Below are 22,855 nucleotides of genomic sequence, written 5' to 3' on the forward strand. Positions count from 1 at the left end.
GGTTCAGGTATGAGAAGAACATACCTCAGTCTAGACGTAGGACGTTTCTTAATGGGCATTCCTGTGCTGCTACTTGGCGCATTGGCATGTCTAAAGCAAGCATAAAGCATTACAGCGTTTAGGAACTATGCGACCGCAACGCTAATTTAAGGGCTATTTAGAACAGCATTTTTGTTGATTTTGCAGTTTACTACATTCACCAAAGACGTGTAATGAAGGCCACGAAAATGGATTTCCTATTGAGAAAGACTCTACAAGGAGCTACAAAAACTCAAAAATCTGGCCTGCTGAACTTATGATAGCTAGTATTTCAATCTGTCGAACAACAAAGACCTTACACAAGAGTAATTTGAGGCGAGCAAATGCTGCAAATCTTCAAGGGCAGCGTGTTGGTTGACATACTATTCAGTCATTTATTTTGACAGGCAAATGTGATTTAACTGATGTTGTTTGGTGTACTATGAGATTTCTGTATCATTCCAGTCCATCGTAGTAGCCACTACAATGCCAACGGTATGCCACGATATCTTACGGCTACTTCTACTTCTGCTATGTTCAGTTTTTGAATATGTATCGTAGAGCGATGGCGGTTTTTGACGATATGGTGTCGGTCTACTTAATAATTTTGGTTGACCTTCCAAAACCTGCCCTGCATGAACACAATGTGATATTTTATATAAACATGCAACCGATTTAATGCTTTGAATAGTTATCTCTTCAGGTCTAGCTTTTTTAATTCTTTTTTTACATTTTATGAAAAATTATTTTTAAAAAGATATTGAAAATTGTTAATGTTTCAGAAATTCATCTATTAGCTGAATTTCATGTTTTTTTTAACTGTTTAAATATTGTGATAAGCGTTTTGTATGAAATCATTAGCTGAGCGCTTTGTTACACCCCTAGTAGTTACATTACAGTACGAGTAGTGTTGTCATGTCACGATATAGTATTTTCACTACGCAATAATTGTCGCCAACTATTTCACTGTAGTGATATTATCGTGATATCTAATATCGCAGATATTTTTTGGTAAAATTCTGATAAATCACTCAGAATAATCTTTTCAATCATCAATCAATTTTCGAATGGGTGTTGAATTATTTACGAAAGTATCATATGTGTACTATAACACAATACTGATAATCATGGATCTTAAAATAATCAAAATACTAGGGAAAAGCAGATCAGATAACTCCAAACCAGTCACAAGTCCCTAATAAAGTAGAATGGTATACAGCTTAATGAGGGATATACAGAAACTGTACATCGCTGTGCAAGGGGATATCACAACACAGCATGCCAGAAAGGATGAGACACCATTTGTCAGCTTCTCACAACACCGTCCTTTCATCTTCACCCCTGCAGTTTCATATCAATGAACAACTGTAATCTTTATCTGCGACAACTCAATAATTATCATTTACATGTCTTGATATGTCCTTGCGTGTGATGAATTCCCATAGTAAATCCCCATCTCTGTCGTCATCCCACGGTTTTTACATAGCCACTTGGACGAGTGGTGAAACATCTTGAGCTATAAACACATCAAGTTGACTATAATAGTCAAGAGCATTCAACAATGATAGACAATAAATCATGTCGGCATGCTCAGATGTTCAATGAAAGAAATAACAGAAAGTGTCGTCCCATTTCGAAACGTCAGCAAAGGTTATCAGTTTCCTTTCCTTTTGTCACAGTATAAAAACAGAAGTGTTTTATACTTCAGTGTGGTTGAGGTATCCTGACTGAACAGTGACTGCAATGAATATCTGTTGTTTTGTGACTATCCTGCTATTGCTGCATTCCTGCACTCCAGGTAAAAACTTCATATCACACTTCAGTGACTTTTAAAAAAGTTTCATAGACTTGCCCACAAGTTCTCAGAACAGGAGGAAATAAAGTAGATCTGATGTTTTTCATGCTAGCAGTAAGATTAACATTTACATTTAGGCATTTGGCAGACGCTTTTATCCAAAGCAACTTACATTGCTGTATGCTATACATTTTACATAGGTATTTGCAATTTCCTGGGATCAAACCCACAACCTTGCGTTGCCAACACAATGCTCTTACCACCGAGCTACAGGAAAGCTCATAAGTAACATTATCAAAATATTTTTAGGGGATGGCATGGATCATGGTATAGTCGGCGGTCATGTGTCCGTTCCACACAGCCGGCCTTACATGGTCTACATTCAAGACTCAATTAAAACTAAAGAAAAGTGTGATGGTTTTTTGGTGAGAGAAGATTTCGTGATGACAGCCGCCCACTGCCACGATGGGTGAGTAATGTTATATGCTGTAAGTGATTTATGTATGTTGATATGTCATGGTAACTATAGAATAAAATGTTATAGAAGCACTTTTAGGTGTAACTAATGACTGTAAACTATATAACACTGAAACACTAATAAATTGCCCGGTGTGTTTAACATATATAAAAGGTAAAACCAAACCGTCTAAATTACTTTGTAAACCGAAATGGTTATTTTTTTCTTAGTTTAAGACATCCCAAGGTGTATTTGGGTGTCAACGACACACAATTTTTACCCCATGGGATAGAGGCGGATTCCTTTCCACTTCAAGATTTCGAGAACAGGGCTGGTAATGACATCATGCTTATGAAGGTATGTCTTTTCTACGCAATTAACCTTTTTAGAGAACGCATGAGGTAAATATTCACCAATGAACATCACATCTTCCATTTAGCTTAAAACTCCGGCAACTTTGAACAAGACTGTGGCTATCATTGACCTGCCAAATCCTTGGAATGACAAAATCTCTAAGGACTGTTTGGTTGTTGGATGGGGCTCAACGAAATATGATCATTATTCTCCATCGACAGTCCTGAAAGAATTAAACGTGACTCTGAAAAACCTCACAAATTGTTTCGATCCTGACGTCATCTGCAACGAAGACCCCCTCGGCCCATCACAGGTATGCATTTCATAAGCTTTCAGGTTCTCTGTTAAATGGAAACTTAACTTAATCATTTTTGTGAATGTCATTTTTAGGGAGACTCTGGTGGTCCTCTTATATGTGGAGGTGTCGCACAGGGGATTGTGTCTTTCAACATGAAGCAATCTAATGGCTATGTTACAGGATATACTCGGATTTCTCAGCACCTCCTGTGGATTAATAAAGTCATGAAGCCACACAAACCATGAAAACCAAAGTCAGATATACACAATATGTTTAACAATAGAGCCATTTAAAAAGGAAACTCTTAATCTGCATTTCAATGTACTAGATTAAAAATAAAACTTCATTTTATGAAAGCGTGTTTTTATTGTTTACTTTCTATGTCTACTATCTAAGTGATTCATTTGTATCTCCATATTGTACCAGTCCAACATTGCCATGAACAAGATTTCTTATCATTCATTTTTAGTGTATTTCAGCATTGCTGAATCCAGGTTTTGAAAATGTCAGCCTGTTTTGGGGACAATCTATTTTAGAAAAATGTAAATAATGCCTAGAGATCAGCGATTCCCATACTTTTCATTTCAGGACCCACCCAGACCTATTTTGAGACCCACCAAAATATTTTTTAATGGCAATATGGGGAGAAAATACACATTCATCTTCTATAAAGGTTTTTACTTTCCATAAATAGTACAAATGAAATTTAAGCTGCAATACCAAACTATCTAATGGTAAAATATCAAAGCTTTTGTTATTGCCAGTCATTATCTGTTTTTTTGTGTGTCATTCAAAAGCCAAATGACTTTCCACGCCCCTCCTCATGTGACTGTGTGACCCAAAAGTGGGTCCGACCCACGGTTTGAAAACCCCTGAATTAGATAACATCTTTTATAGGTAAAACATTTTTCTTCTCACCAGTGTGTTTTCTTCTTATCACCAAAGTATGGTTATGTAAGATTGCATCAACAAAATATGCAATGAAACTGAATTCATTGTGTGGTCACGTTTCTATCATATCATGTTCTTGGTACGGGTCCTCTGTCACAGTATAAAAGCTGAAGGGTACTTCATTGTTGTTCATCTTCACTGAACAATGACTACAATGAACATCTGTTGGTTTATAACTATTCTGCTACTGCTACATTCCTGCAATCCAGGTAAATACTTCATATCACAATAGTTCCTCATTGTTTCATATAACTGTCTGGATTAAGTTCTTTCAAAGGGAGGAAATTCAGTCAATCTGTTTTTTAACAGTCACATTAATATGTTTAATGCTGCTTGAGTATAATCAAAACAATTCGGTGAAAATTTCAACCTTATGAAATGTTTGAACCAAAGGGGTTTACTTTACTCAAATTAACATTGTGCTTCAAATACCCATGTGAGGTCTCTCGTCAAGTTTTTAAAGCATTTGTCTTATTTTTAGTGAATGAGCATAGTCAGGTAAGTGCCATTTTCAGGATTGCCACATCCAGAACAGCACATATTCCTCATAAAGGGGCACATGAACATGAAAATAAAGTAACTATCTATAAAGAGGCTTTCTTTCTCCATTGGTCGGGTACAATTGCTTCAGATTTGTGAATTTAAATTGACAAAGTTTACAAAGTTTGTTGTGACCTTTTTTTGTCACATCCATCAACGAATGTTTGTATTTTGCTTTTTTTAAATAGAAAACTCGTCCATAAACTGATCTTTTTCTGATATTTAAACTCAGCAAGGGTTTAGTAAAATATTAACAAACGATTCAGTATATTGGTGTAAGTGTCACATCCATAACACAAAATGTCACATCCATAAACTCTTTTAGGGGATGGCATGGATCACGGTATTGTCGGGGGTCATGTGTCCGTTCCACACAGTCGGCCTTACATGGTCTACATTCAAGACTCAAGAAGTAAAGCAGCGTGTGACGGTTTTTTGGTAAGAGAAGATTTTGTGATGACAGCCGCCCACTGCAAAAAAAGGTGAGTAATATGGAAGTCACTTTTGACGTCAAAAAATATCTGTCTGTTGATAATTCACTTTAAGTAACTGAAGCTACGTTTTTTATGAGTGGAAAAACTTTCTTAAAATAACTAAAACTTTCCAAAACATTTAATCGATACATTTTCTACAACTAGGTATGCACCGATACAAATTTTCTTTCTGATGCCTGTACCCTTTGAAAACACAGTGAGACTAATAAAAATATAATAGCTTCATAGTTACAGACAACACTGCAAACACCTTATGAAAAAATACTTATTTAAATATAATTTTAAGGTCTTTTCACAATCTTCAAATGAAATTTCACAAAAAAATTCTGTCAGTTCTGTCACATGAGGTATCATTACATGTTTACGAGTACATGACCTTATAATCAGGCCTGATACCTATACTGGTGCATCCCTAACTACAACCAAAACTTACTAATATAATGGTCAGTGTATGTAACGCATATAAAAGGTGAAACCTGAGCATTTTCAATTTATCTTATAAACCTTTTCTTTAGGGCATGGGTAGTAAGATTAGTTGCTTAAGATTGTTTCTTCCTGTTTGTTTAGTACTCTCAAGGTGTATTTGGGCGTCAGTGACACAACTTTGTTACCCCATGGCATAGAGGTAGATTCCTTTCCACATCCAGGTTTCGAGAACAAACCCGGTAATGACATCATGCTACTAAAGGTATGTGTGTAATGTCTACGTTTTTACCAAAACCTCATTCAGGTTGCTATTTCATAATCTTTTTAATAAACAAAAGAGTTATCTGCTTACCCAAGAACATCCCATCTTCCCATCTAGCTTAAAACTCCAGCAACTTTGAACAAGACTGTGACTATCATTGACCTGCCAAATCCTTGGAATGACAAAATGTTCAAGGACTGTTTGGTTATGGGATGGGGCTCGATGGTATATAAACATTATTCTCCATCGACAGTCCTGAGAGAATTAAACGTGACTCTGAAAAACCTCGCACATTGTTTTGAACCTGACGTCATATGCAACGAAGACCCATTCGGCCCAGCACAGGTATGCATTTCATAAACTTTAACATTGAAGTTGCGTTGCTGTATTTTAATAGTATAAAAATAACACATTGAATGTCAATAACAGGGAGACTCTGGAGGTCCTCTTGTCTGTAAAGATATCGTAATGGGTATTGTGTCTTTTAACCTGGAGAAGACCGAAGGCTACCTTACAGGATACACACGTATTTCTCAGCACCTTCTATGGATTAATGAAATCATGAAGAAAAACAACATATGAAAGGCTGAGCCAGATAAACACAATATGTGTAACATTAACGCCATTTAAAAAAAGAATTTCTTCATCTGCAATGTAATGTACTAGATTAAAATAAAACTTAATCTCATAAAAGTCTGTTGACTTTCTGTGGCTACATGATCTGTATCACGAGTATTCACGCCACATAGTGGTGAATGTCTATAACACAGATTCAAATAAGTGGAGAATTTAGCATTTTCTTCAATATTCAACAAAGGACAATCTGGTACTGGAAGTACTCAAATGACACCGTGGTAAAGGAGTTATAACTTAAACTTAAATGAAGTTATACTATATTGTTCAGGTCTAAGGCTCATAGACTTTTGATATGAAGCCCTGATACGACTCTTTCATCAACGTCAATCCAGAGGTCGTGATTTATCATTGCATCATAGTAAGATTGTTTGGAGGACAACGTATTTTGGGAAAACTTAAATAATGTCTATAGAGCCTATTGACAAGAAAAACTTGTTTCTTCCCACGGGTGTACAGTTTTCTCATCACCAAAGTGTGTTACGACAGCAGCAAAAGAGCGAGATCTCAGATAAACTGACCAGAATTTAAAGTGTGGTAAAGTATCTACAATCTGTATACTGTATGGGTCTTTTGACACAGTACAAAAGTAAACTTCTAGAATTTTACTGTGGTTCACACTTGGGACAAGCAAAGCCTGCAATGAACATCTGTTGGTTTATAACTTTTCTGCAACTCCTGCGTTCCTGCACTCCAGGTAAACACTTTATACATTTCTGGACTTCTATCTTTTAAATTGTTTCCTAGACTTGGAGGAAATTAGTCAGTAAATCCGATTGTTAATGGTCACATTAATATGTTAAATGTTCACTATAGGCATTAACTAAACAGGAAAACAAGTGTCATCAAAACTTTTTCTTTTAGGGGATGGCATGGATCATGGTATCGTCGGAGGTCATGCGTCCGTTCCACACAGCCGACCTTACATGGTCTACATTCTTGACTCAATAACCCTCACAGCGTGTGACGGTTTTTTGGTGAGAGAAGATTTTGTGATGACAGCCGCCCACTGCAAAATGAAGTAAGTAATATAACATGCTACATGTGACCAATGACGTTAAAAGATAAGATCTGTGTGTTGATATATGAAGCAACTCGACAAGAATTATTTTTGTATTATGTGGACATTATGTGTAATTGACTCCAATTTATATATAATAGTTATTTAATGAACAACTTTCCTGTTAGCTTTAGACATCTCAGGGTGTATTTGGGCGTGAACGACACAAAGTTTTTACACCATGGCATAGAGGTAGATTCCTTTCCACATCCAGGTTTTAAGAAAAGAATGATTGGTAACAACATCATGCTTCTAAAGGTGTGTCTTTGTTGTCTTTGTTGTCTTTATTTGGCATCAAAAACTTTCAATGTGTGTGTTCAATCAAAAAACCTATGAGGTATCTGCTCACACAAGAACATCCCATATTCCCATCTATCTTAAAACTCCAGTAACTTTGAACAAGACTGTGACTATCATTGACCTTTCAAATCCTTGGAATGACAAAATCTCTAACGACTGTTTGGTTATGGGATGGGGCTCGATGATATATGATCACGATTCTCCATCGACAGTCCTGAGAGAATTAAAAGTGACTCTTACAAGTGACGCAAACTGTCTTAAGCCTGATATTATATGCCATAAAGGCAAAGTTGGGCCATCACTGGTATGTATTTGATAAAATGTTGCTTTTTATGTTGAACGGGAACAGTTTATTTTATTGTATAATGATTATATATTGACTAACTTCATGTCATTCACAGGGAGACTCTGGAGGCCCTTTTATTTGTGGAGGTGTTGCACAAGGCATTGTGTCTTTCTACATCAGCATATCTGAAGACTACATATCAGGATATACTCGTATATCTCAGCACCTACTATGGATTAATAAAGTCATGACTAAGGCAAACAAAGCTGATAAAGTCAACATTTGAGCCATTTAAAAAGATGTGTACCTGCAATATAATGTACAAAATTCAAATAAAAGTTTCCTTATTGCATTCCTTCCAAAGTCTATTGATGTTTTTTTTCTTTTCCATGTGTTACATTTGTAATATAAACAACCTCATTACAACCGTCAACCAGCGCCATTTTGAGGTCAAAGTTTAAAACATTCAAACAACTGCGTAATAAGCACTGGGTATAACCCCTTTATTTAAGAAATTGCAATCCAAAAGAATAAAGGAACTGGAATATAACGCAACAACACTAATGTAATGAAATTAAAGCTTTTTTGTTGTGCCTCATTATAATATAGCCCACATAATAATATGAATTACTATGTAAGTGTTTTAGAAAAATTTGAATAATCCCTAAATAATCTGTTATTGACAACTATTTTTCCTCCCATGTGTGTATTTATTAGCTGTGGTTACATTACGAGACATCAGCAAAAGATGCCTAGATAAAATGATCTGATCAAATGTGTGGTCAAGTTTCTACCTTCTATCTTCCTGCTACGTGTCCTCTGACTCCGTATAAAATCTGAAAATGTTTATACTAGTGTGGTTCACACTTTGCATTACTACAATGAACATCTGTTGGTTTATTACTGTCTTGTTACTGCTGCATTCCTGCACTCCAGGTAAACACTTTATATCACAAAAGTTTTTACACACAGAAGATTTTTTATAACTTTTGAAATTGTTTCATAGACTTGTCTACAATAACAAGTTCCAATAATTAAAAAATATATAGTAGATCGTTTTTTTCTCAATCCTTAGTTTTGTTAATATGTTTGATGTTGCTTATTATTAGCATTAATATAAACACCAAATGGTTTGGCTTTAAAACAATCTCTGTTAAGGTGACTGTATTGTTGGGGGTCATGTGTCCGTTCCACACAGTCGGCCTTACATGGTCTACATTCAAGACTCAAGAAGTAAAGCAGCCTGTGTCGGTTTTTTGGTAAGAGAAGATTTCGTGATGACAGCTGCCCACTGCAAAAAAAGGTGAATAAAATATATACTATAAGTCACCTTTACCGTCAAAAGATCTGTCTGTTGAAATCACTGCAACGAACTATAAAGATGCTTAGATGCAACTTAACTGAAATGGATGATTTTTCTATTATGTGGACAATAAAATTGAAATGGTCCTGAGACAACAGAAACTTTACAATCAGTTCTGTCACATGAGGTATCGGTACATGTTTACGAGTACATGACCTTATAATCAGGCCTGATACCTATACTGGTGCATCCCTAACTACAACCAAAACTTACTAATATAATGCTCAGTGTATGTAACGCATATAAAAGGTGAAACCTGAGCATTTTCAATTTATCTTATAAACCTTTTCTTTAGGGCATGGGTAGTAAGATTAGTTGCTTAAGATTGTTTCTTCCTGTTTGTTTAGTACTCTCAAGGTGTATTTGGGCGTCAGTGACACAACTTTGTTACCCACTGGTATAGAGGTCAATTCGTTTCCACATCCAGGTTTCGAGAACAAGCCCGGGAATGACATCATGCTACTGGAGGTATGGGTGTAATGTCTACAGATTTCTTTTAACCAAAACTTCCTTCAGGTTTTTATTATATAACCTTTTGAATAAACAAAAGAGTTATCTGCTCACGCAAGAACATCCCATCTTCCCATCTAGCTTAAAACTCCAGCAACTTTGAACAAGACTGTGACTATCATTGACCTGCCAAATCCTTGGAATGACAAAATGTTCAAGGACTGTTTGGTTATGGGATGGGGCTCGATGATACATAAACATTATTCTCCATCGACAGTCCTGAGAGAATTAAGCGTGACTCTGAAAAACCTCGCACATTGTTTTGAACCTGACGTCATATGCAATGAAGACCCATTCGGCCCAGCACAGGTATGCATTTCATAAACTTTAACATTGAAGTTGCGTTGCTGTATTTTAATAGCATAATAATAACACATTGAATGTCAATAACAGGGAGACTCTGGAGGTCCTCTTGTCTGTAAAGATATCGCAATGGGTATTGTGTCTTTTAACCTGGAGAAGACAGAAGGCTACCTTACAGGATACACACGTATTTCTCAGCACCTTCTATGGATTAATGAAATCATGAAGAAAAAAAACATACCTCATTGGATAGTACCCCGTAAGGCAAAGTTAGATAGTCAAAACATTTTGTATTCGAGCCGTTTAAAGAAAAAAAACATCTGATATGTAAAGTAGCTTACAAAAGCACTCCTTTAAAGTGTTGCTTTGTATAATCTAAATGAGCCGGCCCAAGGACTAGCAAACCAATCGGCGGTATTCCTTACATATTGTCTAATGGTTTATTTCGCTTATTTCCACTACATCACATTAAGTATGCCAATTGGTACTGCAAGACTTTGAATTTTTAAGTGCAAATAAACACCTGATCACTCCTGTGGGTTTACTACTGTTACAATTAAAATCCGTAGAAGGGTAAAAACATTGGTATGATGTAAGCAAATAAACACAGCTACAAAAAAAATTATAATGCGTAAATTAGTTATTTTGGTATCACAGAAGGGTCCCCAGATAAAATTCTGCTTAGGGTGCTTTCTATTTGTATAACAAATGTTCATGCTACAGCTGGCCATCACTGCATGCACGCAGATAAAATTGTCATGAATCTCGCAGGGAGATAAGGCAGGAGAACCCAAGTGCAGGCAGGACTCAGACGTGGGGTAAACAAGGATATTTATTAACAAAGAAATACTAACAAACAGGTAAAACAAAGACCCACGATGGGGGAAAACAATACAGGGATAAATATACTAAGATAATAAACAAGGACACTGTCTCAATAAACTAAGAAAACAAACACTAGAGACAAACACTAAACTGAACTAAACTACACTTACAAGACAGGAACTCAGGAGACAACAAACTTGAAACAGCAAGACTTTGATGGGCACAGCATTCAACTACAGGAACAGACAGGGTACAGCTTACAGGGTATCATATACAATGAACGTCAAACCTCAAACAATGAACGCGCACAGGACAATGAAACATGAGGATTCTTATAGGGAAGATAACAAGAGGGAACAGGTGCAAGGGATTACAATCAAGGAAGGCTAATCAACACAAACTAGGGAACAGGAGGGTAGGAACGATGACGAGACAAGAGAGAGATGAAATCGTCTCTCTCCCACATGAAACAGAGGATTCTGTATGATTCCACCTCTAAACCAAGAAATACCTGACAAGGAGAGGTGGAACCATGACAAAAATGGCATTCTCTACCCTTAAGAGCTCTATAAGAGGCTCTGTTGAGATTTAATGTTTAAGATACTTTTCAGTATTCCCCAAAACAATCACCAATGATGGTAGTGTTATTTATTCAAATTAAATGTTCCCGGATTTTCGTATAACAATTTTGCTATTTCCTAAGTAGTTTATGGTAGTGTAGAGATGGTGTTTCACATCCTTTGTGCAATTGCAGGTACTGAAACTCACTCACCAGTAAACAAGCAAAAGGGAAAAACAGTAAGTAAATTTTTAATTAAAGAAAAAAGTAAAAAAAGCACCTGTTTAGATAACTATTTTCATTCATTGCATCGGACACTGAAGCAGCTCCCTCAGACGGTTGCTCTTTACTTTACTATAAATTCATGTCCTGCAATAACTGTTGTAGGAGTCCATATCAACCAAAAGGTCTTCTTCAGAGTCGACAGAGAAAACTGGTACAAAGGTGAGGGACATTTGACCTTATTGGTTTATAATTCTTTTGCTTTTTTAATATATTGTTCAGATGTTCAAATCACCAAAACAGACTCACCCCAACCTCCATCTTTCGCTTTCGTCAGCGCTCGACTAATGTCAATCCTGTGCACTTTACTGCTGATTGGCTAAAAGGTTATTTTGGTCCTCGGCCCAACTTTGTCTAAACAAGCGTAGTTCAAAAATCGGACACCATCTGAACAATATATTAAAAACAATAAGTTCATTCCCTCAACTGTTTTCTGACTGCAATAACTGTTGTAGGAGTCCATATCAATGGAAAGACCTACCTCAGAGTCGACAGAGAAAACTGGTACAAAGGTGAGGGACAATTGATCTTATTGGGTAATATTTCTTATGATTTTTTAATATTTTGTTCAGATGATTGTGCTTAAAGGCTGGATGTCCGATTTCTCATAGCCATTGTTGATGTTCAAATCATCAAAACAGACACGATCCTACCACCATCTTTCCCTTTATTCAGCACACGGCTCAACTAAAGTAAATCCTGTGCACCTTACTTCTGATTGGCTAGAAGGTTGTTTTGGTACCCGGCCCGAATTTGTCTAAACAAGCATAATTCAGAAATCGGACACCCCGCCTTTAACAATACATTTATTACCTCAACTGTTTTCTGACTGCAATAACTGTTGTAGGAGTCCATATCAGCCAAAAGGTCTACTTCAGAGTCGACAGAGAAAACTGGTAGAAAGGTGAGGGACACTTGACCTTATTGGGTAATATTTCTTATGATTTTTTAATATTTTGTTCAGATGATTGTGCTTAAAGGCTGGATGTCCGATTTCTCATAGCCATTGTTGATGTTCAAATCATCAAAACAGACACGATCCTACCACCATCTTTCCCTTTATTCAGCACACGGCTCAACTAAAGTAAATCCTGTGCACCTTACTTCTGATTGGCTAGAAGGTTGTTTTGGTACCCGGCCCGAATTTGTCTAAACAAGCATAATTCAGAAATCGGACACCCCGCCTTTAACAATACATTTATTACCTCAACTGTTTTCTGACTGCAATAACTGTTGTAGGAGTCCATATCAACCAAAAGGTCTACTTCAGATTCGACAGAGAAAACTGGTACAAAGGTGAGGGACATTTGACCTTATTGGTTTATAATTCTTTTGCTTTTTTAATATATTGTTCAGATGTTCAAATCACCAAAACAGACTCACCCCAACCTCCATCTTTCGCTTTCGTCAGCGCTCAACTAATGTCAATCCTTTGCACCTCACTGCTGATTGGCTAAAAGGTTATTTTGGTACTCTGCCCGAATTTGTCTAAACAAGCGTAATTCAGAAATCGGACACCATCTGAACAATATATTAAAAACAATAAGTTCATTACCTCAACTGTTTTCTGACTGCAATAACTGTTGTAGGAGTCCATATCAATGGAAAGACCTACCTCAGAGTCGACAGAGAGAACTGGTACAAAGGTGAGGGACAATTGACCTTATTGGGTAATATTTCTTCTGATTTTTTAATATATTGTTCAGATGATTGTGCTTAAAGGCTGGATGTCCGATTTCTCATAGCCATTGTTGATGTTCAAATCATCAGCACAGACAAGATCCCACCATCTTTCGCTTTATTCAGCGCTCGGCTAATGTCAATCCTTTGCACCTTCCTGCTCATTGGCTACAAGGTTATTTTGGTACTCGGCCCGACTTTGTCTAACCAAGCGTATCTCACAAATCGGATACCATCTGAACAATATATTAAAAACAATAAGTTCATTCCCTCAACTGTTTTCTGACTGCAATAACTGATGTAGGAGTCCATATCAACGGAAAGACCTACCTCAGAGTCGACAGAGAAAACTGGTACAAAGGTGAGGGACAATTGACCTTATTGGTTTATAATGCATTTGCTTGTTAAATATATTGTTCAGATGTTCAAATCAACAAAACAGACTCGCCCCAACCTCCATCTTTCGCTTTCGTCAGTGCTCGACTAATGTCAATCCTGTGCACCTTACTGCTGATTGGCTACAAGGATGTTTTGGTACTCGGCCCGAATTTGTCTAAACAAGCGTAATTCAGAAATCGGACACCCCGCCTTTAACAATACATTTATTACCTCAACTGTTTTCTGACTGCAATAAATGTTTTAGGAGTCCATATCAGCCAAAAGGTCTACTTCAGATTCGACAGAGAAAACTGGTACAAAGGTGAGGGACAATTGACCTTATTGGTTTATAATTCATTTGCTTGTTAAATATATTGTTCAGATGTTCAAATCAACAAAACAGACTCACCCCAACCTCCATCTTTCGCTTTCGTCAGCGCTCGACTAATGTTAATCCTGTGCACTTTACTGCTGATTGGCTACAAGGTTGTTTTGGTACTCGGCCCGAATTTGTCTAACCAAGCGTATCTCACAAATCGGACACCATCTGAACAATATATTAAAAACAATAAGTTCATTCCCTCAACTGTTTTCTGACTGCAATAACTGTTGTAGGAGTCCATATCAACGGAAAGACCTACTTCAGAGTCGACAGAGAGAACTGGTACAAAGGTGAGGGACAATTGACCTTATTGGGTTATAATGCATTTGCTTGTTAAATATATTGTTCAGATGATTGTGCTAAAAGGCTGGATGTCCGATTTCTCATAGTCATTGTTGATGTTCAAATCATCAGCACAGACAAGATCCTACCACCATCTTTCGCTTTATTCAGCGCTCGGCTCAACTAATGTCAATCCTGTGCACCTTACTGCTGATTGGCTACAAGGATGTTTTGGTACTCGGCCCGAATTTGTCTAAACAAGCATAATTCAGAAATCGGACACCCCGCCTTTAACAATGAATTCATTCCCTCAACTGTTTTCTGACTGCAATAACTGTTTTAGGAGTCCATATCAACGGAAAGACCTACCTCAGAGTCGACAGAGAAAACTGGTACAAAGGTGAGGGACAATTGACCTAATTGGGTAATATTTCTTCAGATTTTTTAATATAGTGTTCAGATGATTGTGCTAAAAGGCTGGATGTCCGATTTCTCATAGCCATTGTTGATGTTCAAATCATCAGCACAGACAAGATCCTACCACCATCTTTCGCTTTATTCAGCGCTCGGCTCAACTAATGTCAATCCTGTGCACCTTCCTGCTCATTGGCTACAAGGATGTTTTGGTACTCGGCCCGAATTTGTCTAACCAAGCGTATCTCACAAATCAGACACCATCTGAACAATATATTAAAAACAATAAGTTCATTCCCTCAACTGTTTTCTGACTGCAATAACTGTTGTAGGAGTCCATATCAACGGAAAGACCTACCTCAGAGTCGACAGAGAAAACTGGTACAAAGGTGAGGGACATTTGACCTTATTGGTTTATAATTCATTTGCTTGTTAAATATATTGTTCAGATGTTCAAATCACCAAAACAGACTCACCCCAACCTCCATCTTTCGCTTTCGTCAGCGCCCGACTAATGTCAATCCTTTGCACCTTCCTGCTCATTGGCTAAAAGGTTATTTTGGTACTCGGCCCGACTTTGTCCAAACAAGCGTATCTCACAAATCGGACACCATCTGAACAATATATTAAAAACAATAAGTTCATTCCCTAAACTGTTTTCTGACTGCAATAACTGTTGTAGGAGTCCATATCAATGGAAAGACCTACCTCAGAGTCGACAGAGAGAACTGGTACAGAGGTGAGGGACATTTGATCTTATTGGTTTATATTTCGTTTTCTTTTTTAATATATTGTGAATTTGATTTCTAGAACAAGGGGCAGAGACTAACACAAATTTATTTTCTAAACAGAGTCCTCAAAGATTGAATATATGCCTTAAAACAACAAGACATTGACAAAACTGAAGCTGGAGAAAGTGTTGCTACAAACGGAAATTTGCTAACGCACTATTGGAGTGTATAAAAATATATCTTGTTGATGGTCAAATTCTGATCACTACCTGTTATCCAGGATGGTTACAAATAAAATGGCCCAAGCTTGTTTGATTTGTCTTTTATTCAAGATGAGTTATCAAAATGGTGTTGCACAATCTCTTTCTTGCCGCTCTGCCACTAGGTTGATCCAAGGGCACTTGGGCTGAGGGTTTGGATCAGGGAATGGTGGCATTTATACAGCAATACATCATAATCACCTGTGTAATGGAAAAATGCAGTTCAGTTAGGTATTAGTATTTGTAATTGAGTGCTTATAGACGGTTTCATCGTGACAACATTAACAAATGTTAAGAAAGAGCACTCTTGGATTCAATGAAGCATTATACAGAACCATTGTTTGCTTTATCATAACAGCAAGGCTTTCACGCTGATTTTATGTTAAAGCTTTTTATTAGCCCAATTTAATATTTTAATTTCCATTCCATTTTCTAACGCTTATCCGAACTACCTCGGGTCACGGGGAGCCTGTGCCTATCTCAGGAGTCATCGGGCATCAAGGTAGGATACATGGAGGATGGAGTGCCAACCCATCGCAGGGCACACACACTCACTCATTCACTCACACACTCACACCCTACGGACAATTTTTCCAGAGATGCCAATCAACCTACCATGCATGTCTTTGGACCAGGGGAGGAAACCGGAGCACCCGGAGGAAACCCCCGAGGTACGGGGAGAACATGCAAAGCGGGAATCGAACCCCCAACCCTGGAGGTGTGAGGAGAACGTGCTAACCACTAAGCCACCGTGCCCCCCTGTATTTTAATTTAATATTCCAAATTTAAATGGAACTGACACCTGACCCCTGACAATACCGTTCTTTGTTCCGTTTCTTTGTTGTAAAATGGCTGCTGCACGTTGTGAGGATGAGATGAAGATGGGGGTGGAGGAAATGGCGTTTCATTGTGGCACATTTTCAAACACACGTTGCACTGAAAAGACTCATTTTAATTCAAAAAGATTAACTTTCAAAACACAGTGAGAAATATAAAAATAGAATAGCTTCATAATAACAAACAACGCTGCAAACACCTTATGAAAAAATACTTATTTAAATATAATTTTCAGGTCTTTTCACAAACGTTCAAAGCAAATTTCACAACAAATTTCTGTGAGTTACAGTGAAAATTGTAGAAGAATGTAAGCTTCAACTCAAGTGAATTTTAAGACCATTTCCCTTATCCACTCTTCAACATGGGAAAGACAAAGGAACACACCATTCAAGTAAGGCAGATGTGTTTCGGCCTTCACAAGTCAGGCAATGGCTACAAGAAAATAGCCACTCGCCTGCACCTGCCAATATCTACTGTCAGAGGAATCATTAAGAAGTTTAAAACAACTGGAACAGTGGTACACAAGCCTGGACGAGGACGCATGTTAATTTTGCCTCCACGCACAATGAGGAGGATGGTAAGAGAAATAAAAAGTTCTCTAAAGCTCACTCTGAAACAATTCCAACAAATGGTAGCATCTTGGGGTCACAAAGTATGAGAGTATGCAGAAAAGCACCTCATGCCCACTGTGAGGTATGGGGGAGGGTTGGTGATGCTGTGGGCCTGTTTCTCTTCCAGAGGCCCTGGGAACATTGTAAGGGTGCATGGCATCATGAATGCTTTGAAATACCAGGACATTTTAAAGCAAAATCTGGTGGCCTCTGCCCGAAAGCTGAAGATGGGTCATCACTGGGTCTTTCAGCAAGATAATGACCCTAAACATGTGGCCAAATCTACACAGAACTGGTTCACCAGACACAGAATCAAGCTCCTCCCATGGCCATCTCAGTCCCCAGACCTCAACCCCATTGAAAATCTGTGGAGTGAGCTGAAGAGGAGAGTGCAGAGGAGAGGACCCAGGTCGCTGGATGATTTAGAGAGATTGTGCAAAGAGGAATGGTCGAAGATCCCTCTTTCTGTATTCTCCCATCTTGAGAAACATTATGGGAGAAGATTAGGTGCTGTTTTGTTGGCAAATGGAGGTTGTATAAAGTATTAACATCAGAGGTGCTAATAATTGTGGCACACATGATTTGTTGTAAAATATTAGTTTTTAATGTGGAATTTTTTTCCCACTGAATAAATGCACTTGAATTAAAGGCTGGATTTTCATCTTTTTTTCCTTTGGGTCCTGTATTATTTTGAACAAAAATGAATTTATTTGAAGCTAAAAAAGTAGTAAGATTAGTTGCTTTAGATTGTTTCTTCCTGTTTGTTAAGTACTCTCAAGGTGTATTTGGGCGTCATTGACACAACTTTGTTACCCACTGGTATAGAGGTCAATTCCTTTCCACATGCAGGTTTTGAGAACAAGCCCGGTAATGACATCATGCTACTAAAGGTATGTGTGTAATGTCTGCAGATTTTTTTAACCTTAAATAAACAAAAGAGTTATCTGCTTACCCAAGAACATCCCATATTCCCATCTAGCTTAAAACTCCGGCAACTTTGAACAAGACTGTGACTATCATTGACCTGCCAAATCCTTGGAATGACAAAATTCTAAAGGACTGTTTGGTTATGGGATGGGGCTCGATGATATATAAACATTATTCTCCATCGACAGTCCTGAGAGAATTAAACGTGACTCTGAAAAACCTCACACATTGTTTTGAACCTGACGTCATATGCAACGAAGACCCATTCGGCCCAGCACAGGTATGCATTTCATAAACGTTTACATTGAAGTTGCATTGCTGTATTTTAATAGCATAATAATAACACATTGAATGTCAATAACAGGGAGACTCTGGAGGTCCTCTTGTCTGTAAAGATATCGTAATGGGTATTGTGTCTTTTAACCTGGAGAAGACCGAAGGCTACCTTACAGGATACACACGTATTTCTCAGCACCTTCTATGGATTAATGAAATCATGAAGAAAAACAACATATGAAAGGCTGAGCCAGATAAACACAATATGTGTAACATTAACGCCATTTAAAAAAGAATTTCTTCATCTGCAATGTAATGTACTAGATTAAAATAAAACTTAATCTTATAAAAGTCTGTTGACTTTCTGTGGCTACATGATCTGAATCACGAGCTGGTCGTACTGCCACCTAGTGGTGAATCTTTATAACACAGATTCAAATAAGTGGAGAATTGAGCATATTCTTCAATATTCAACAAAGGACAATTTGGTATCAGAAGTACTAAAATGACACCGTGGTAAAGGAGTTATAACTTAAACTTAAAGAAGTTATACTATATTGTTCAGGTCTAAGGCTCATAGACTTTTGATATGAAGCCCTGATGCGACTCTTTCATCAACGTCAATCCAGAGGTCATGATTTATCATTGCATCATAGTAAAATTGTTTGGAGGACAACGTATTTTGGGAAAACTTAAATAATGTCTATAGAGCCTATTGACTAGAAAAACTTGTTTCTTCCCACGGGTGTACAGTTTTCTCATCACCAAAGTGTGTTACGACAGCAGCAAAAGAGCGAGATCTCAGATAAACTGACCAGAATTTAAAGTGTGGTAAAGTATCTACAATCTGTACTCCTGGTAAGGGTCTTTTAAGACAGTACAAAAGTAAACTTCTAGACTTTTATTGCAGTTCACAATTGGCACAAGCAAAGCCTGCAATGAACATCTGTTGGATTATAACTATTCTGCAACTCCTGCGTTCCTGCACTCCAGGTAAACACTTAGGTGAGGATTTTTTAAGGTATAGGTCTATTGTTATTGCATACTGATGTTTAATAATGACTCATTGAATGTCATTCACAGGGAGACTCTGGACATCCCCTTGTTTGTAGAGGTGTTGCAAGTGGCATCATGTCTTTAAACTGGAATAAACCATCTGGAGACTACATGACAGGATATACTCGTATATCACAGCACCTGCTATGGATTCAAAGAGTCATAAAAATCCATAAGTGAACATGCAAAACCTGATAAACTCTATGGACCGGTTTCCCATAGAGGCCTTAAGACTAGTCCCAGACCATCTTTATGTTAGAGGTGTCTTGATGGAAAACAACTTTAAACTTTATATCTTATATCTTTAAATATATCATTGCGATTGTTTTGTCTCAAGATGCACACCAGTAATATTTTTTGTAAAACATATATATTTTTCACAATACTTAAATATCCTAAGGCCTTGTCCTGTTTTTAAATAATCCCTGTCTGGGAAACTGCCCCAACATTTTTAACATTTCAGCCATTTAAAAAAGATCTGTATCTGCAATGTTGTAGATTAAAATAACTTTTAGCATTCATTCAAACGACTGTTGATGTTTTTACTTTTCCACCTGATGAAAGGTAGCTAGATAATGCAAAAACTACAGCTGGCCACCACTTCCACCTAGTGATCTAAGTTAAAGACATTCAAGAACTGCCAAATAAGCAAATAAACAAAATGTCAAATTAAAAGAAAGAGGCGTAAAATAAAATACAGTCCCACCAAGTTAAAAAAAAAGATTCAAATGTGTCTAGAATGGTTATCAAGTATGAAGTATGAAAAGATTTTTAATGCTTTTAGATTTCTGCGGAGGGGGAAAAATGTACCAAAGACGGGGTAAAATGCCCCAACTCTGACAACACAATTTGCTTAATACATTTACAGTATAAGCAGTTTTAGCTTAAAAATAAAACCAAAAATAAAACTAAATAAACATGAATGAACATTAAACATCAATAAATAAACCATGATGAAAATCAGTCAAATAGTAAATAAACAAAAAAAACATAATAAATATTTTACTACACCACTTGGTTAGATTAGATGGAAAACCAAAAGAAGTGATGTTCAAAAGATGGTAATGCAGTAATAAAATGGCTGGGGGCTTTGAACCCCACAACGGGTTTAAAAAAAATCATTCTTATGTTTTCCTTAAACATCATGTAGTCCCTAACTACAGTATAACTACTAAATCAATCCAGTCAATGAATCAACATTTCAGTTTTTTAGGGAGCAACATATTTTGGGAGAATGTATAAGAGGCTATTACTGAAAACACAAATCAGATCAGTAAAATAAAGTCCTGCCAGCGTGATCTGTTTTGTGTCACCAAAATGTGGTTCATTTACGAGACATCAGCAAAAGACAAGATGCTATGTTAGATAAACTGACCTGGATTTAATGTGTGGTGAAGTTCTTGCCATCTGTCTTCCTGCTACGTGTCCTCTGACTCAATATAAAAGCAGAAAACATTTTAACTTAAGTGTGGTTCACATAGTATTACTGCAATGAACATCTGTTGGTTTATAACTATTCTGCTACTCCTGCATTCATGCAGTCCAGGTAAACACTTTATGCATTTCTGGATTTCTATCTTTAAAATTGTTTCCTAGACTTGGAGGAAATTATAGAAAGGGAGGGAATTCAGTAGATCTGATTGTTAATGGTCACATTAACATATTAAATGTTCACTATAGGCATTAACTAAACAGGAAAACAAGTGTCATCAAAACTTTTTCTTTTAGGGGATGGCATGGATCATGGTATCGTCGGCGGTCATGCGTCCGTTCCACACAGTCGGCCTTACATGGTCTACATTCTTGACTCAATAACCCACACAGCGTGTGACGGTTTTTTGGTGAGAGAAGATTTTGTGATGACAGCCGCCCACTGCAATAAAGAGTAAGTAATATAACATGCTACATGTGACCAATGACATTAAAAGATAAGATCTGTGTGTTGATATTTGAAGCAACTCGACAAGAATGATTTTTGTATTATGTGGACATTATGTGTAATTGACTCAATTTTATATATAAGAATAATTTAAAGAACAACTTTTCTGTTAGTTTCAGACATCCCAAGGTGTATTTGGGCGTGAGCGACACAAAGTTTTTACCCCATGGTATAGAGGTAGATTCCTTTCCACATCCAGGTTTCAAGAACAATATGGGTAACGACATCATGCTTCTAAAGGTGTGTCTCTGTTGTTCTTATTTGCCATCAAAAAATTTCAATGTGTTCGTTCTATCAAAAAACCTATGAGGTATCTGCTCACACAAGAACATCCCATCTTCCCATTTAGCTTAAAACTCCAGTAACTTTGAACAAGACTGTGACTATCATTGACCTGCCAAATCCTTGGAATGACAAAATCTCTAAGGACTGTTTGGTTATGGGATGGGGCTCGACGATATATGATCACGATTCTCCATCGACAGTCCTGAGAGAATTAAAAGTGACTCTTACAAGTGACGCAAACTGTGGCAAGCCTGATATTATATGCCATAAAGGCAAAGTTGGGCCATCACTGGTATGTATTTGATAAAATGTTGCTTTTAATGTTGAACGGGAACAGTTTATTTTATTGTAGAATGATTAAGTATTTACAATTAACTTCATGTCATTCACAGGGAGACTCTGGAGGCCCTTTTATTTGTGGAGGTGTTGCACAAGGCATTGTGTCTTTCTACATCGGGATATCTGAAGACTACATATCAGGATATACTCGTATATCTCAGCACCTACTATGGATTAATAAAGTCATGACTAAGGCAAACAAAGCTGATAAAGTCAACATTTGAGCCATTTAAAAAGATGTGTACCTGCAATATAATGTACAAAATTCAAATAAAAGTTTCCTTATTGCATTCCTTCCAAAGTCTCTTGATGTTTTTTTTCTTTTCCATGTGTTACATTTGTAATATAAACAACCTCATTACAACCGTCAACCAGCGCCATTTTGAGGTCAAAGTTTAAAACATTCAAACAACTGCGTAATAAGCACTGGGTATAACCCCTTTATTTAAGAAATTGCAATCCAAAAGAATAAAGGAACTGGAATATAACGCAACAACACTAATGTAATGAAATTAAAGCTTTTTTGTTGTGCCTCATTATAATATAGCCCACATAATAATATGAATTACTATGTAAGTGTTTTAGAAAAATTTGAATAATCCCTAAATAATCTGTTATTGACAACTATTTTTCCTCCCATGTGTGTATTTATTAGCTGTGGTTACATTACGAGACATCAGCAAAAGATGCCTAGATAAAATGATCTGATCAAATGTGTGGTCAAGTTTCTACCTTCTATCTT

The 22,855-nt window shown here is 37.1% G+C and overlaps 4 protein-coding genes across 4 annotated transcripts; all 4 read left to right on the forward strand.

The window, feature by feature from the left end:
* The first annotated feature begins 1,677 nt into the window (after positions 1–1,677).
* Positions 1,678–3,283, forward strand: LOC130430355 (granzyme B-like). Its single transcript, XM_056759433.1, has 5 exons — positions 1,678–1,816; positions 2,123–2,282; positions 2,501–2,627; positions 2,710–2,937; positions 3,015–3,283. The coding sequence occupies exons 1-5, from the start codon at positions 1,762–1,764 to the stop codon at positions 3,165–3,167; spliced, it is 723 nt and encodes a 240-aa protein (XP_056615411.1). The 5' UTR covers positions 1,678–1,761; the 3' UTR covers positions 3,168–3,283.
* Positions 3,284–3,948: 665 nt separating this feature from the next.
* On the forward strand, positions 3,949–8,172 carry LOC130430297 (granzyme-like protein 1). The gene is made up of 5 exons (XM_056759344.1): positions 3,949–4,082; positions 4,739–4,895; positions 5,475–5,595; positions 5,713–5,940; positions 6,025–8,172. The coding sequence occupies exons 1-5, from the start codon at positions 4,019–4,021 to the stop codon at positions 6,175–6,177; spliced, it is 723 nt and encodes a 240-aa protein (XP_056615322.1). The 5' UTR covers positions 3,949–4,018; the 3' UTR covers positions 6,178–8,172.
* Positions 8,173–17,452: 9,280 nt separating this feature from the next.
* Positions 17,453–18,769, forward strand: LOC130429935 (granzyme-like protein 1). Its single transcript, XM_056758790.1, has 4 exons — positions 17,453–17,739; positions 18,061–18,181; positions 18,271–18,498; positions 18,583–18,769. Exons 1-4 carry the CDS (start codon positions 17,453–17,455, stop codon positions 18,733–18,735), a joined length of 789 nt encoding a protein of 262 aa, XP_056614768.1. The 3' UTR covers positions 18,736–18,769.
* A 2,206-nt stretch (positions 18,770–20,975) lies between these two features.
* On the forward strand, positions 20,976–22,408 carry LOC130430540 (granzyme B-like). Its single transcript, XM_056759668.1, has 5 exons — positions 20,976–21,096; positions 21,279–21,435; positions 21,603–21,729; positions 21,839–22,066; positions 22,167–22,408. Exons 1-5 carry the CDS (start codon positions 21,042–21,044, stop codon positions 22,335–22,337), a joined length of 738 nt encoding a protein of 245 aa, XP_056615646.1. The 5' UTR covers positions 20,976–21,041; the 3' UTR covers positions 22,338–22,408.
* The last annotated feature ends 447 nt before the right edge of the window (positions 22,409–22,855 follow it).

This window comes from Triplophysa dalaica, chromosome 10 (assembly GCF_015846415.1).
Source record: "Triplophysa dalaica isolate WHDGS20190420 chromosome 10, ASM1584641v1, whole genome shotgun sequence".
Lineage (NCBI taxonomy): Eukaryota > Metazoa > Chordata > Actinopteri > Cypriniformes > Nemacheilidae > Triplophysa > Triplophysa dalaica.

Coding starts and splice junctions, on each gene's coding strand:
- LOC130430355 (XM_056759433.1), top strand. CDS start 1,762: ATGAATATCTGTTGTTTTGTGACTATCCTGCTATTGCTGCATTCCTGC. Junction 2,283..2,500: donor GCCGCCCACTGCCACGATGG/GTGAGTAATGTT, acceptor TTTTTTTCTTAG/TTTAAGACATCCCAAGGTGT. Junction 2,628..2,709: donor ATGACATCATGCTTATGAAG/GTATGTCTTTTC, acceptor TCTTCCATTTAG/CTTAAAACTCCGGCAACTTT.
- LOC130430297 (XM_056759344.1), top strand. CDS start 4,019: ATGACTACAATGAACATCTGTTGGTTTATAACTATTCTGCTACTGCTA. Junction 4,083..4,738: donor GCTACATTCCTGCAATCCAG/GTAAATACTTCA, acceptor AAACTCTTTTAG/GGGATGGCATGGATCACGGT. Junction 4,896..5,474: donor GCCGCCCACTGCAAAAAAAG/GTGAGTAATATG, acceptor CTGTTTGTTTAG/TACTCTCAAGGTGTATTTGG.
- LOC130429935 (XM_056758790.1), top strand. CDS start 17,453: ATGAATGCTTTGAAATACCAGGACATTTTAAAGCAAAATCTGGTGGCC. Junction 17,740..18,060: donor AGATTGTGCAAAGAGGAATG/GTCGAAGATCCC, acceptor CTGTTTGTTAAG/TACTCTCAAGGTGTATTTGG. Junction 18,182..18,270: donor ATGACATCATGCTACTAAAG/GTATGTGTGTAA, acceptor ATTCCCATCTAG/CTTAAAACTCCGGCAACTTT.
- LOC130430540 (XM_056759668.1), top strand. CDS start 21,042: ATGAACATCTGTTGGTTTATAACTATTCTGCTACTCCTGCATTCATGC. Junction 21,097..21,278: donor CCTGCATTCATGCAGTCCAG/GTAAACACTTTA, acceptor TTTTTCTTTTAG/GGGATGGCATGGATCATGGT. Junction 21,436..21,602: donor GCCGCCCACTGCAATAAAGA/GTAAGTAATATA, acceptor CTTTTCTGTTAG/TTTCAGACATCCCAAGGTGT.